This window comes from Crotalus tigris, unplaced genomic scaffold (assembly GCF_016545835.1).
Source record: "Crotalus tigris isolate CLP2741 ecotype Arizona unplaced genomic scaffold, ASM1654583v1 scf7180000018897.258386, whole genome shotgun sequence".
NCBI lineage: Eukaryota > Metazoa > Chordata > Lepidosauria > Squamata > Viperidae > Crotalus > Crotalus tigris.
Genome location: NW_024097264.1, coordinates 154,604 through 167,588, shown reverse-complemented (window position 1 = coordinate 167,588; position 12,985 = coordinate 154,604). Strand labels below are relative to the sequence as shown.

Sequence of the window (12,985 nt, the reverse complement as noted above, 5' to 3'; positions counted from 1 at the left end):
TTGGAAGAAAAATTCCATCTTTTTGAGTATAGGTTGCCCACAGGGCTGTGTTTTGAATCCATTACTGTTCATCTTGATGACCCATGACTGCTGTGCTAAATCTGCTACGAATTATATTGTGAAATATGCGGATGACATGGCAGTGGTGGGTCTTATCCGGGATAATAATGAAAATTCTTATAGGGAGGAGTTGAAGACTTTGTGTCAGAATCCAATTATATTTCATCTTTAATTATCAAATATAGAAACTCCAATTCTGCCTTCTCTGGATTCTGCCATAAGAGGGAGAGACGGGAGAGAGCAAAGGGGCTTTATGGCCCTCACTTCCTTCAGTACACTTCAAAGGGCTGAATGATGAATGTGTGTGTATTGTGACCTCTAAGCATATCAAAGAAGGGTAATTGCCTTTCATGTAGTTATCTGAAGTCTCCATCTAGACGGAAGAAAGAAGAAAAGGGGTGGAATTGTGATACTTGAAACTATCACTGGAAGGGGGTTTGATTGGGTGGGACTACTGGGGAACCCCTTAAAACCTTGAATGGGAGAGCTTGAACCCCAAGTCCTGTCTAGCATGCCTGCAACCATTTTCTCTTAATAAGGATTCCTGTTGGAAGAGCTATTCCAAGAGTTCTGTCTTCTTAAGATGCAAAGTGGGGTGGGTCCTTACATTAGACAGGACTTGCAAAATTAATCCACCTGGAAGGGAGACCCTTGCCGGGGGATTTTGCAAAAATTTACCATGTCAGACAATGAAGCAAGAGAGGGGGAAAACTCCCTGGAAAGAGAGCCGCTGACCCAGTTGGAACCTTGCCAGATGTTGGGATCCGAGAGGCCAGATTCCTCAGGAGAAGAAGTGGTGGAGACACAGGACCACAAGCCTCGCTGGTCGATGAACGTTGGAAAGAAAAGTGAGTGGAGAAAGGAATCAAGAAAGGTGACCTTGAGACGGGGGACCAAACAACCAGAATGGAAGCAGGAGATGGAGAAATCCCTGCACGCAAGTGAAGAGGGAGGAAGCTGGGTACCGTACTCAGACTGGATCCTAGAGAAAGCTATTGACATGATGAAGAGAACTCTCAGCTCCCTAGGAGAGGAGAATACTGAGCCCTACGGCCGCCCCAGTTCCTGGAGCCACAAAGGGAGAGACACCGAGGGGGACATGGAACCTGCAACCCCAGGGACATCTACTGATCCAGGAGCCCCCACCCCCTACCGGACCACAGATGGTAATCTGGACGGAAGACACTACCACCCACAACGAAGGCACCGATCCATTCCAAGACGTCCACCGTTGGAAGTGAAATTCAAAGGGGAGCCAACACGCTTGGGGTTTTTCCTAACCCAAGTCCTCAGCTACATGGAGGAATATGGGTAGGACATTCCCAGCGACAAAGCCCGCATCCGGATCGTGCAATCTGCCCTGGATGGACCAGCCGCGGATTGGGTGGTGAACTTGCATGACTCCAATGCCCCAGAACTCAGTAACTTCAACCGTTTCATGTCCTCTTTGAGAAGACGATTTGAAGACCCCCTGGCTGATCACAAAGCCCGTGAAAGAATAACAACGATGAGGCAGGGCAAACGCCCAGTGGCTGAGTATACCCAAGAATTCCGGGCCATGGCCAGCAAACTGAATTGGCCAGAAGACATCCTCCTTGGCCATTTCAAAGACGGACTAAACTATGATCTATATGATGCTTGCCTGCCCCGAGGGGACCCACATCAACTTGAGGAATGGTACGTCTTGGCAGAGGAAGCAGAGATCAACATATTGAAGAGGCACCGCCGAGGAAAACAATGGAGCCGCCCCCCGCCTGAGCTGACACACCAACCGGTGAAATCATTGGATACAGCCAAGAAGCAAATGGGGTGTTTCAAGTGCGGAAGAGAAGGGCATCGAGCTGTAGAATGCCGCTCAAAGGCCCCCCAACACAACCCAGACAGATCCCCAATCAACAAACCCGGAAAGTATTCAGCTAAGCCAAAAGAAACGGCCATGAGAATGATGGAAATTGCAGAAACCCTCACCTCTGCTCACCAAGGGGAAAGAACTCCAGCCTACACCACAGGGCCGGTGGATGCTCAGATGACAGCTCGGAGGGCGAACCCCTGGTAAGTGGATGCATCACACCCATCTTCAAAACAGTGACTATATTAATCCCCCCCATGCCCGAAGCTGTGAAGGTGAAAGCCTTAATAGACTCTGGCTGCACACGCTGCCTCATTAGCCCAACACTAGTGGGGAATCTGGGCATCCCATCCAGGAGACTGGAACAACCAATCTCATTTGGCCAGCTAGATGGATCCATAGCAGGGGGGGTGCCAGCTACCCTAGCCACTCTGCCAATACACCTCTCCCTGGGCAACCATGAAGAGGACATAACGTTTGTGGTGACCCCAGGTATGGAATGCCCAATGATTCTAGGGATGGAATGGTTGAAAAAATGGAACCCCTGGGTAAATTGGAGGACGACAGAAATCAAATTCCCGAAGGGGGACCCTATGGACTTAAAACCCCAAGGGAGGCTACCAGAATCAAGAATAGAAAAAGCATCCATAGGAGAGGAAAAAAGATTAACAGAAATACCAGAGGAATATAGACCTTGCTGAAGTTTTCAGTGAGGAGAGGGCGAATGAGCTCCCCCCCCCACCGACCCACAGACTGTACCATTGAATTCAAGCCTGGGGCAAAACTCCCGAAGCCCAGATTATACTCCATGAGCCCAAAGGAGAAGGAGGAAATGGAAAGATTTATAAAAAAAAACCTGGAGAGAGGTTTCATTGAGCCAGCCAAGCCTAAAGTGGCTGCCCCGGTCCTTTTTAGAGAGAAGAAGGATGGCTCTTTACGTTTATGCGTGGATTATAGGGCCCTGAATACAATCAGTGAAAGCAACCTATACCCGCTGCCCCTCATGAAAGACATGCTGTCACACCTATCGAAAGGGAAAATTTTTTCTAAACTAGACCTAAGGGAAGCTTACTATCGCGTGAGAATCAAGGAAGGGGACGAATGGAAGACTGCATTTAACTGCCCCATGGGGTGCTATCAATTCAAAGTCTTGCCATTTGGATTACAAGGGGGCCCTGCAGTCTTTATGCAATTGATCAATGACGTTCTAAGGGAGCACCTGTTTAAGGGGGTCCTTGTTTACTTGGATGACATTCTTATCTTTACCGAAACAAAAGAAGAACACGTCAAACTTGTCAGAGCGGTTTTAAAGAAGCTGCGAGCCGCTCACCTATATGCCAAACTCTCAAAATGCGAATTCCACCAGGAAAGGATAGACTACCTAGGCTATCGCATATCCCCACAGGGCATTGAAATGGACCCGGAGAAGGTCAAAGCAGTACTAGATTGGGCACCACCCCGCACAAGAAAGCAACTACAAAGTTTCCTGGGCTTTGCAAATTTTTACCGCCAATTCATCCCCTCATTTGCACAGATAGCCTTGCCCCTCACTAACTTACTAAAAACGAAGGGAACATCCTCAGTAAAACCTAGCCAGCCACTAACATGGACAATGGAGTGCCAAGCAGCGTTTGAGAGACTAAAGAGACTTTTTTCTGCCGAACCAGTACTAAGGCACCCAGACATGGACAAGCCCTTCATAATACAGGCAGATGCAAGTGATGTGGCAGTGGGGGCTGTGCTATTACAAGAAAATGATGATGCAGTATTGCAACCCTGTGCATATACATCCAAGAAACTCACGGAAACAGAACAGCGCTGGCCGTATGGGAGAAGGAGGCTTATGGGATACGTTGGGCATTACTCACGTGGCGACAGTTCGTGGAAGGCAACAAAATCCCCTTCCAGGTGTGGACTGATCACAAAAATTTAGAAGCCCTGAAAACTTCCAGGAAACTCAATCCCAAACAAGCCCGCTGGTCCCAGCATTTTCACCAATTCCAATTTAAGCTCAAACATTTACCAGGAAGAAAGAACTTCCTGGCAGATGCACTATCTCGCATGCCCCAATATAACAGCGCACGAACCACAGACTCTAGACCAATAATGGCAGAGTCACAACTGGCAGCACCAGTAACCACAAGAACCCAAGCCAAATTAAAACCACAACTGGACAGCCAAACTGGAATTGAATTCAGAAAAAGTTTGGAAACAGATGAATGGTTCCAGAAAAAACAAAATGTGTGCACAATGAGAGACGGGTTGCCTTGGGTAGGGGAAAAGTTATATATACCAACAACTCAAAGACTAACTTTCATGCACCTTTGCCATGACACAAAATCAGCAGGGCATTTTGGATTTGTAAAACTTTACACTTAATTAAACGGCAATTTTGGTGGCCATCAATAAAAAAGGACATAGAAGTTATGTTGCCAGCTGCCCAACCTGTGCATCGGCAAAGAGGTTGCAAGGGAAGTCGCCAGGGCTATTACAACCAGTGGCAAGTCCCTCAGCCCCCTGGAGGGAAATAGCCATGGATTTTATAGTGGAATTGCCAGAAAGCAATGGGAATACTGTTATCTGGACAGTCACGGACCTATTTTCCAAACAGGTGCACTTTATCCCTTGCCAGAAGATTCCCACTGCAAAGGCCTTAGCAAAACTTTTCATCCAGCACATTTACAGATTGCACGGGGCACCCCAACGCATCATCTCTGATAGGGGAGTGCAATTTATGTCTGAATTTTGGAAGGAATTTTTATCCCTCTTAGGGACCACTCAGGGACTGACATCTAGCCATCACCCTCAGACAGATGGACAAACAGAACGCTGCCATTCGGTACTTGAGCAATATTTGAGATGTTTTTTAAATTTCCAACAGAGTGATTGGACAGACTTACTTCCTTTTGCAGAAGTCGCCTACAATAATGCAGTCCACTCCAGCACAGGCTACACTCCTTTTCAAATAGCCAACGGCCAAAGTTTCAACCCTATGCCAGAGTTAACCCCAAAAGAACCAACGATCCCTTCACTGAAAGAATGGATGGAAAACCTACAAAACACCTGGCCAATAGTCAGAAAATCACTAGATGAAGCTAGGCGGGCATACAAAGCACAAGCCGATAAAAAAAGGGTTGAGCCTACACCATTCATTATAGGAGAAATGGTGTACTTATCTACAAAATACCTAAAATCCCTACAGCCCTGTAAAAAACTTGGACCAAAATATATAGGACCTTTTCCAATTAAAAGAATCATAAATCCAGTAACAGTAGAATTAGAATTACCCAAAAATCTCAGGCAAATACACCCAATTTTTCATTGCAGCCTGCTGAAAAGAGAGCATCAGTCACCTCTACGGCCAAAAATCTCCCCCCCCCACCACCTCCAATCATGGTGGAGGGTGAACAACACTTCGAAATAAAAGAGATCCTTGACTCTAGGAGATATCATGGAACAACTCAGTACCTAGTTGCCTGGAAACACCTCCCTGCCTCACAAAATGAGTGGGTTCATAAACGTCATGTCAGAGCCCCGAAGCTATTGAAGAAGTTTCACACAGAGTATCCTAACAAGCCTGACTAAATTTTTTACTTGTGTTTTCTTTCAGGTGGATCTCTCTTATTTTTAAGAGGGGCCGAATGTCAGAATCCAATTATATTTCATCTTTAATTATCAAATATAGAAACTCCCAATTCTGCCTTCTCTGGATTCTGCCATAAGAGGGAGAGAAGGGAGAGAGCAAAGGGGCTTTATGGCCCTCACTTCCTTCAGTACACTTCAAAGGGCTGAATGATGAATGTGTGTGTATTGTGACCTCTAAGCGTTAGCATATCAAAGAAGGGTAATTGCCTTTCATGTAGTTATCTGAAGTCTCCATCTAGACGGAAGAAAGAAGAAAAGGGGTGGAATTGTGATACTTGAAACTCTCAATGGAAGGGGGTTTGATTGGGTGGGACTACTGGGGAACCCCTTAAAACCTTGAATGGGAGAGCTTGAACCCCAAGTCCTGTCTAGCATGCCTGCAACCACTTCTCTTAATACAGGATTCCTGTTGGAAGAATTATTCCAAGAGTTCTGTCTTCTTAAGATGCAAAGTGGGGTGGGTCCTTACACTTTGGTGGACTGATACAATAAAAATAACCTTGAATGTTAATAAAACAATTGATTTTAGAAAGAATCAGCATAGTTATATTTAACTTTGTATCAAGGCTGCAGTTGTGGATGTGGTCAATAGTATTAAGTACCTGGGTGTGCAGGTGACTAGCAATCTGACTTGGTCTCTTCATACATTATCTTTAGTGAAGTGTGCAAACCAGCATTTGTATTTCTTGTGTTGGATGAAGACAACACATCTTTCTCCCTCTGTCCTGGATACTTTTTACAGAGGCACAGTTGAGAGCATTTTAACAAACTGCATCACTGTTGTTTTGGTGGTAGTGATGCCTCAGACAGAAGGTCCATACAGAGAGTGGTAAGGACAGGTGAGAAGTTTATAGGAAGCTTGCTTCCTGTTATTCAGAATACTGCTTATAAGCACTATGTGCTTAAAGTTTGAAGCATTGTTAAAGACTCACATGCCCACTTCACAGTCTGCTTCTGTTGGTCTCTGGGAGGAGGTTTCAAAGTATTTATAGCCAAACTACTAGATTCTATAACTAGATTATGCCATCCGTTTGTAAATTCACAGGATTCTTTTTCCCCCGCCATGTATATGTATATATTCGAACTAGACTGATGTTTCTCTGTGTCATACATGTGTGTGTAGGTGGGTATATAAATAATGGTATTTTTTGAGAGCTGAATGGAATGAAATTTCATTTTAATGTATGCTGATTAATGTACATTTAAAGTGACAATAAGGATTCCTATTCTACTCTACTCTACTCTACTCTACTCTACTCTACTCTACTCTACTCTATTCTGTTCTATTCTAAATTTTGGGCACTATTTTTTAATGTATGGAGAGCCAATTTGGTCAAGTGGTTAAGGCACCAGATTAGAAACCAGGAAACTCTGAGTTCTAATCCTGCATTAGACATGAAAGCTGACTGGGAGACTTTGGTCCAGTCACTTTCTCTCAGCCCAACCCACCTCACAAGGTTGTTATTGTGGGGAAAATATTAGGAGGAAGATGTGTTGGATATATTGAGTTATTTATAAAACTAATAAAGGCAAGATGAATTAAATAAGCCCTGTAACTTATTCCTATGCCATCAATTAGAGACATGTATCACATTGCAGAACCTTCATTTATGCTTGAATAGCATAAAGCAAAAAATTAGGAATTTCTGCTTTGATTTTTTTTTTCCTGGAAAATGGAGGTATAATAGAGAGGGAAGATAAGAAGAAAAGTTTGCAGTTGCAGTTTTGCTAATAAATGTCAGCTTGGCTACAATCCATTGCCTTAACAATAATTCATAAGTACATATGATCTTCTTTAAATGCCTTCAATCTATTAACCCTCATATATGTAGAGGATCCTTGGTAGATGCAACTTTTAAGTAAAATATATTGTTCCAAGTAGAAGCAAGCAAAGCAGGTTTTTTTAGTCAAAGGATTGATCTTAAATTGTATTATCTACCCAGTAGCTTACCCACTAGTATCTCTTATAGGAATGCTTGTCACTTCCTAATTTTACTACTCTTAATAGTAATTACCTTCACTGACAGAAATTAAGCAACATTTGGGAGCAGTAAACAAATGTTATACTAGTTTCTTTCAATTCAAAATGTGTTTTTAAAATGCAGTAAGATCAATATCTATATTTGTGAGACTTAAAAAAATGTACCAAGTTTTACAATTCAACTGCAATCAACTACACGACCAGCAGGCTGACAGCAACTGTAGATCAATGACTAATTTCATGTATTTGATTATATTTTCCCCTTAGCAATAATTTCTTGGTAAATTTACATATCTACAAGAAGATACTTGTATCAGGAGGTTTAGGGAGAAAATCAGCTAAAAATTTCATTTTCCTTTGATCAAATTTCCTTTCATGTCAAGTCATATAAAATTTATATTGCTTAGAGCAGATGGCAATGAAAAGGTAAAAAGGAAATAGATAGGATCTCTTGTATTAGGAAAGCATAGATAGCTAATAGTTTTGGAATGCACAATCAAATTTATAGATTCATCAAATTTAGCAGATAGCAGCTTTCTGAGAATAGGAAGCACCTCTATGTCATGATGGAGGAGGGATTGACCTGCTTGTCCTAGTATTATTTTCCCAATGAATTTTCTTAAAGCGATTTTCTTTATTATTAGAGAAAATTAGAAGTATTCAGGCTGCAGGGATAAAAGGCTGTTTGGTACTGGTTGCTGGGGAATTTGGTTGAAAGAGTACATGAGCATACATGTCCTGATTGTTTGCTTCTTATTTTCCCATAAACATCTGTCTTCCACTGGAGAAGAATCTGCTACTATTCTTCATTACCAGTCTTAAATTTTATCCCTAGCAGCTATTTAAGGCAAGATATGAAATCATGGAAATCTACCTTGTCTTATGGGATCCCAGCATATATAAACTTAAAAATAAAAATGTATAAGATGTACATATTTTAGTTTTGCTATTTTGTATTTTCAGGGAGGAACATATGTAGAGCAGATGAATTCCTTTGCAACAATTCACTCTGTAAACTCTACTTTTGGGTTTGTGATGGAGAAGATGATTGTGGAGATAACTCAGATGAATTTCCTGAAATATGTCGTAAGTTTGTGGCCTACAGCCCACAAAAGCAGAAGCAATGAAATATTCAATCACAAATTATCTGTAGTTGTTTTTTTTCTTTAGTGCTGTTTTTCTTTTCCTTTGTCTTTAATCTGTATAAGAAGAATATTTATGTCTTGAGATTACATGTTGTATACATTACATTTGAAGCAGGCAATATTTTGTGAAGATACTCAATATGTTCAAAGAGAGTTTCTCTTTATGACTCCGGAGGAACATAATTGAAAGAACTTTCCAGCATATTTTCACTTATCTAGTAGAAATTATATAAGAAAAGAAATTATATAAGAAAAAGAAAGAAGATTTCTTTCTCCCATATTTGGGCTGACAGGGTGTACATTCAAGATAAAAATCTCCTCCCCCTGTCTCTCTCCTGATAGCTAACAGAGTGGGAGAGAGCCTGTGGCTTAGAGGTTATAACAACTGCCTCACATGCAGATAAGCCCAGGTTCGAATCTCAGAAGAGTAAGTCTGGCTGAAGAGAGTTAACGGAATTCTAAATAGCTATACCAGTTCTCTCTTTATTCTTTGTAGCAACCTAAATTATATATATATATATATATATATATATATATATATATATATATATATATATATATATATGTTTTCTGAGGTTTTCGCGGGTATTTGTATGTAGGTCTTTGGTTGTTCGGGTTTTCTCCCGCGTAAAATTGGAAGTGTCTTGGCAACGTTTCGACGAAGTCTCATTTGTCATCTTCAGGCTGGTGCTTTCAGCTTCGTGCTTTAACCCCCACTGGCAGTTAAAAGGAAGAAACAGCTAAGACCACACATTGCTGCTCAAAGCACGAAGCTGAAAGCACTAGCCTGAAGATGACGAATGAGACTTCGTCGAAACGTTGCCAAGACACTTCCAATTTTACGCGGGAGAAAACCCGAACAACCAAAGACCTACATATATATATATATATATATATATATATATATATATGTGTGTGTGTGTGTGTGTGTGTGTGTGTGTGTGTGTGTGTGTGTGTGTGTGTGTGTGTGTGAAAGACGTATTCTCTGCAGAACCAAATAATACACATTTTGGATTTTTTCACAGTAAATTTTCCATGCCCTCCAACCAGGCCATACCGATGCAGAAATAATCATGTTTGTTTGAGACATGAGCAAATTTGTAATGGAATTGATGACTGTGGTGATGATTCAGATGAAGATCATTGTGGTAAATAATCTTTACAATCTTTACAATCAAGAAAAAAACAGTCATTTTTGGGGGAGAGGAACCTTGCTTGTCTTATCATGTTTTCCCCAAAAGTAAGACCTACCCTGAAAATAAGCCTAGCTTGATTTTTTTGAGGGTGGGCCTAATATAAGCCCTACCCCAAAAATAAGTGCTAGTTTGGGGCCAAGGTGTGTGCCTAAAAATCAAACTAAGGTGGGGGGTGGAGCTTACCATTGCAGCCAGGCTTCTCATGGATTGATACTTGCCTTGCCAGCCCACTTTTTCTGCGGCCAAAGGAGAAGCTTCATTCTGCAGCTGAGAATGGAGCTCGGGCCTGCATTTTGTTGTCAGAGGTCTTTCCAGAAGGCTTATGCAGCCGAGATCCATAGCTTGATTCTCAGCTGCACAGGTCTTCTAGAAAGGCCTCTGATGGAGAAATGCAGGCCCAAGCTCCATTCTCAGCTACAGAATGAAGCTGCTCCTTTGATCGCAGAAGAAGTGGGCCAGCTGGGCAGAGCTATCAGTGCCGCCATTGCAAGGTGAGTGAAAAATATCCACCCCTGAAAATAAGACCTGGTGCCTCTTTTCAAGGCAAAAAAAATAATACCAGGTCTTATTTTCGGGGAAACACAGTAATTGAGACTATAATTCACAGATCTCTAAATATGGCTTGAGTGGCAGAATTCATTCTAGCGTAATGGTGGTACAATAAGAGCAATAAATTCTCCTTTGGTAGCTCTCATGTACTGTAGGTGTAAAGTAATAGCGCTCATTTGTATTTCTAGAATAGGAATCATACTGGTATTCTCAGCAGTAAGTGGTATCCAAATGGCTCTTCAGAAACCTAGCTATCAGTTCTATATTGTGCTTCTGATCTTGCTTTTGTTGTAGGTTGTTTTTTTTTCTTTATTGAAAGAACATTAATTGGACTGAAAGCTTTTGCTCAATAGGGTGAACTCCTAACTGTTTATTTTAGAAAGTATTGTTCATGCTGAGCCAGCGAAACATTGTATAAAATCAGTTTGACCATCAAATCTGAATAACTCCAAAATGACTAAATAGACTTGAAGATGTCATCAGGCAAAAGTTGCCATTATGTAATGACATATAAATTATGACATTTGACTGATGACGTCAACATGCACATTTTCTAATTCATCCCCCATGGACATTCATGTATCTAGCCATCCCAAACATCTAGAACTTATTCTTTTTCTCCCTGTCAAGAGATTGGGAAATAAGTGTGTTTGATTGATTATGTGCCATTAAGTTGTTTTCAGTTCGTAGTGGCCACATAGGTAATTTTTCTCTATGATAAGGAAAACACATCCCTTCAACTTTTTTGTTATTTCTTTCATTTGACATTCAGTTGCTTTAAGCTGATATAGTGGCAGAACCCTACTTCAGATGAGTATTGTCTTTACAGTATGTGAAAAGCAACTATAATAGTGATCCTGCTCCCTACCTGTCAATGTGCATTCAGCCTGTTCAGTACCCTTTTGCTGGCTTGTTATTGTCTTGAATTTACGAATAGAGCAGACATCACTCTGTGAGTAATGTATTTCTCCTTTAGGCATTTGTAATATTGAGATCTGGGGCCTCATATTCTCTGCCCCTGGAGCAATAGAAAGCCTTTATTATTTTATGATTTCTACACAGCAGGCACCTACATGTCCAGGAAACAGCATTCTGTAAAGCCTTTTGCATTTATTTTTATGAATAACAATAATATCAAAGGCTAAAAACAGTTGACTGCCCCCATGTGTCTTTTTGCAGACAGAACTACATATAAAGCCAGACCTTGTAAAAAGAATGAGTTTGCATGTAGTAATAAGAAGTGCATACCTATGGCACTAGAATGTGATCAGTTTGATGACTGTGGAGATGGTTCAGATGAACAAGGCTGTAAAACAAGTAAGTTTGATTAAGAGATGGCCAAATTTTTATGCTCAAGGACAGAAAAAAATACAGAATAGAATCTGAATAATCTAATTGATCTTAATTTTGTATCAACGTGAACAGTACAAACTAAGCAAGTTATTTTATGATAGACCTAACGGTGTAATTCAAATTATAATTATTGATATTTTACATATATGTTCATGAGATGGATTCATTTATGGAATTTCAATGCTTTAACCATTATGTTATCGCTGCCAGATACCCCATTGTTCTTCCTGTTTCAAGAACGTAAAGTTATTTTGTTACATGTGGCTTGGTCTCCAACTTGCAGTGTTAGTTGTATAATGGTTTTTTCACAGCTTCCTTTGAAGTTGAGAAAAATAATATTGTGCTAAAGTGTCACAATTGTCTATTAATATTTATACAGTTTATAATACCTGGATGCAGTACATTACAAACATTTGCCTCAAATGTCCTCTATTTCTTCAACCAAAAGGAGGAAAATAGTTTTCAATGCATATAAAAGTGCTTTTTGATTTAAGTTTTTTATTACTTCAGTCCTGGACACTAAAAAATGAAAAATACGCTAATCATCTAGTCACATAGAGAAGAATGGTAAGGAAAAGGAACAAATGAGAATGTTAATCCTTAAAGGAAGAAAAAAAATGAAGACTGTGATATAGATCAGAGCATTGGGATCAGCAATTGTATAGGGCATTGTTTAATTAAAATATGAGATTAGTGAGGAATACTATTCAATTTGAATTTATTTGTGATTTGAGAAAATAGTTTTCCTAGGCTGTAATAGAAAGTATCATAAGTGTAGCTTCTTTGGGTACCCGTCCCAAAAAGAATGAATGAAAAAACGGATGATAGGACTTTTAGAGATCATCAACCCTCCTAAATGTCTGTGGGAATATTTCCAAATTTTCACCACAGTATATTTTTAGAAATTCATCATACTTTAAAAAAAATAAAGATAAGATAGGGAATGAAGAAAGAGTATATAACCATCAACAACAACTTATTTCCTAGATATTTTGTTCTCCTTGCCTGATAAAAATTAATGGGGGAGGAAGAAATAATGGATCCTGAGAATGAACAAACAGTAAAAAAAAAAAAAAGCTGCTGATATTATGAAAGAAAAAATGCTCGTTGTTCTAGGGCATATCAATTAAACTCATTTATGTTCAAAGTTGATCTCTGTTTAAGGTTCCAATAAAATATGCAAAGTCATTATATTTGAGATTCTGCT

General features: G+C 40.5%; 1 protein-coding gene across 1 annotated transcript in view; it reads left to right on the top strand.

The window, feature by feature from the left end:
* Window positions 1–12,985, top strand: part of LOC120314353 (low-density lipoprotein receptor-related protein 1B-like) — a gene marked incomplete at its 5' end in the record, with an annotated part of 153,267 nt that overhangs the window by 83,405 nt on the left and 56,877 nt on the right. Inside the window, 3 exons of the mRNA XM_039357365.1 lie at window positions 8,499–8,621; window positions 9,706–9,828; window positions 11,605–11,742. Of these exons, the coding sequence (XP_039213299.1) occupies window positions 8,499–8,621; window positions 9,706–9,828; window positions 11,605–11,742 (384 nt within the window). The remainder of the gene's footprint in view (window positions 1–8,498; window positions 8,622–9,705; window positions 9,829–11,604; window positions 11,743–12,985) is intronic.